At 30.0% G+C, this 1270-nt stretch overlaps 1 protein-coding gene across 1 annotated transcript in view; it reads right to left on the minus strand.

The window, feature by feature from the left end:
- Positions 1-49: 49 nt before the first annotated feature.
- LOC111628570 (neuronal growth regulator 1-like) overlaps positions 50-1270 on the minus strand; it is a 106758-nt gene continuing 105537 nt past the window's right edge. The window contains exon 5 of the mRNA XM_023372401.1: positions 50-361. Within this exon, the coding sequence (XP_023228169.1) occupies positions 351-361 (11 nt within the window). The 3' untranslated portion in view covers positions 50-350. The remainder of the gene's footprint in view (positions 362-1270) is intronic.

A 1270-nucleotide genomic window follows, 5' to 3' on the forward strand; every position in this document is an offset into this window, starting at 1 on the left:
GTCTGTATTATGTAGAATTAACATGAAATGTAAGCAAGAAGAATAAGACAAACAAAAAAAAAATAAAATAAATGTAATTCAATATTCAAATATGCAAAAAATTTAAAACATAAAAATAATTTTTAAATAAAATATAGTTATGGTGGAAGGAGAATCCAATGTAAAACTCAACAATAAATTCAAGGATAGTTCCATTTATTTTAACCACAACATGTGAAATGATAAATCTTCATACAATAAAAATGACAAATAGCACATAAATAATTTCAAACAAAACGTCACATGATATTTTCTGAGTGAAAATCGAAGTCCAATAATGCTACTAACGTCAAATAAGAAATCAATTTGTTTCATCTGTCATCTGCAGGAAAGAGAAAAAACCTTGTTAAAATTCTAACCCCAACAGATCAACTCTGGGATCATGCATATCTGCATTATAACACCTTTTATTTGCATATAGCATCCACAGATATCAAGAAAAGGAAGATCATAGTGCACGAGGTATCAGTTACTTTTCTTATTGATGTCATAGGAATATGTCTTTTTTATTTTAAAATATTCAAGCAGTTTTCTTTTCAGAATGTATTTTCATAGTGTGGAAGAGGGGGAGGAACTTTCAGAATCATAGACTCTATCATTTTTTATCTTAGTTTTTCCCCCTCCCCTTTCTTATTAACTGCTAATAAATGTCTAACTTTAAAATATATTGTACTTCTTTATGATTTATATAAACATGTTCAAGTTGAATATACAATTTTTATGTGTAAAGTTAGAAAGATAAATTATATATATAAATGCATATAAAATATATATATATATATATACTATTTTCCTCAGCCTTTTGTCTCACTTCTTGATGAAATAAGCAAAGTTTAGGGTGAGAATTAAGGAGCACCGATACGATGTCGCAAAAAACAAGTGTACAACAGCATTATCCAAAATGGCGCAAGCAGATGGTTCGGTTGTTAAATGGGAGGATGCCAAAATTCTTACAAAAGTACGCTCGCCAACGTTGTCATCCATAACTGAGAAATGCGAAATTTACAGAGCGAGTTTGGCTGACAGATGTTTAAATTATAAAGATGCGACGGTATTACCGTCATCCTGGAAATACATAATAAGAAGTAACACGCGTAATAATGCGTCTGCCGTGACTCAATAGATATCTGGGTTGATGTATAAGGAATTGTTCCTTAGTGTTTGCGGCCAATCACCGTATTTTTTTGTGTTATTTTGGTTTTTTATTATTTATTGTTTTAGTTTGGTTATG

Source organism: Centruroides sculpturatus, unplaced genomic scaffold, assembly GCF_000671375.1.
Source record: "Centruroides sculpturatus isolate CEXI.00-Female unplaced genomic scaffold, Cexi_2.0 scaffold34, whole genome shotgun sequence".
Classification (NCBI taxonomy): Eukaryota; Metazoa; Arthropoda; class Arachnida; order Scorpiones; family Buthidae; genus Centruroides; species Centruroides sculpturatus.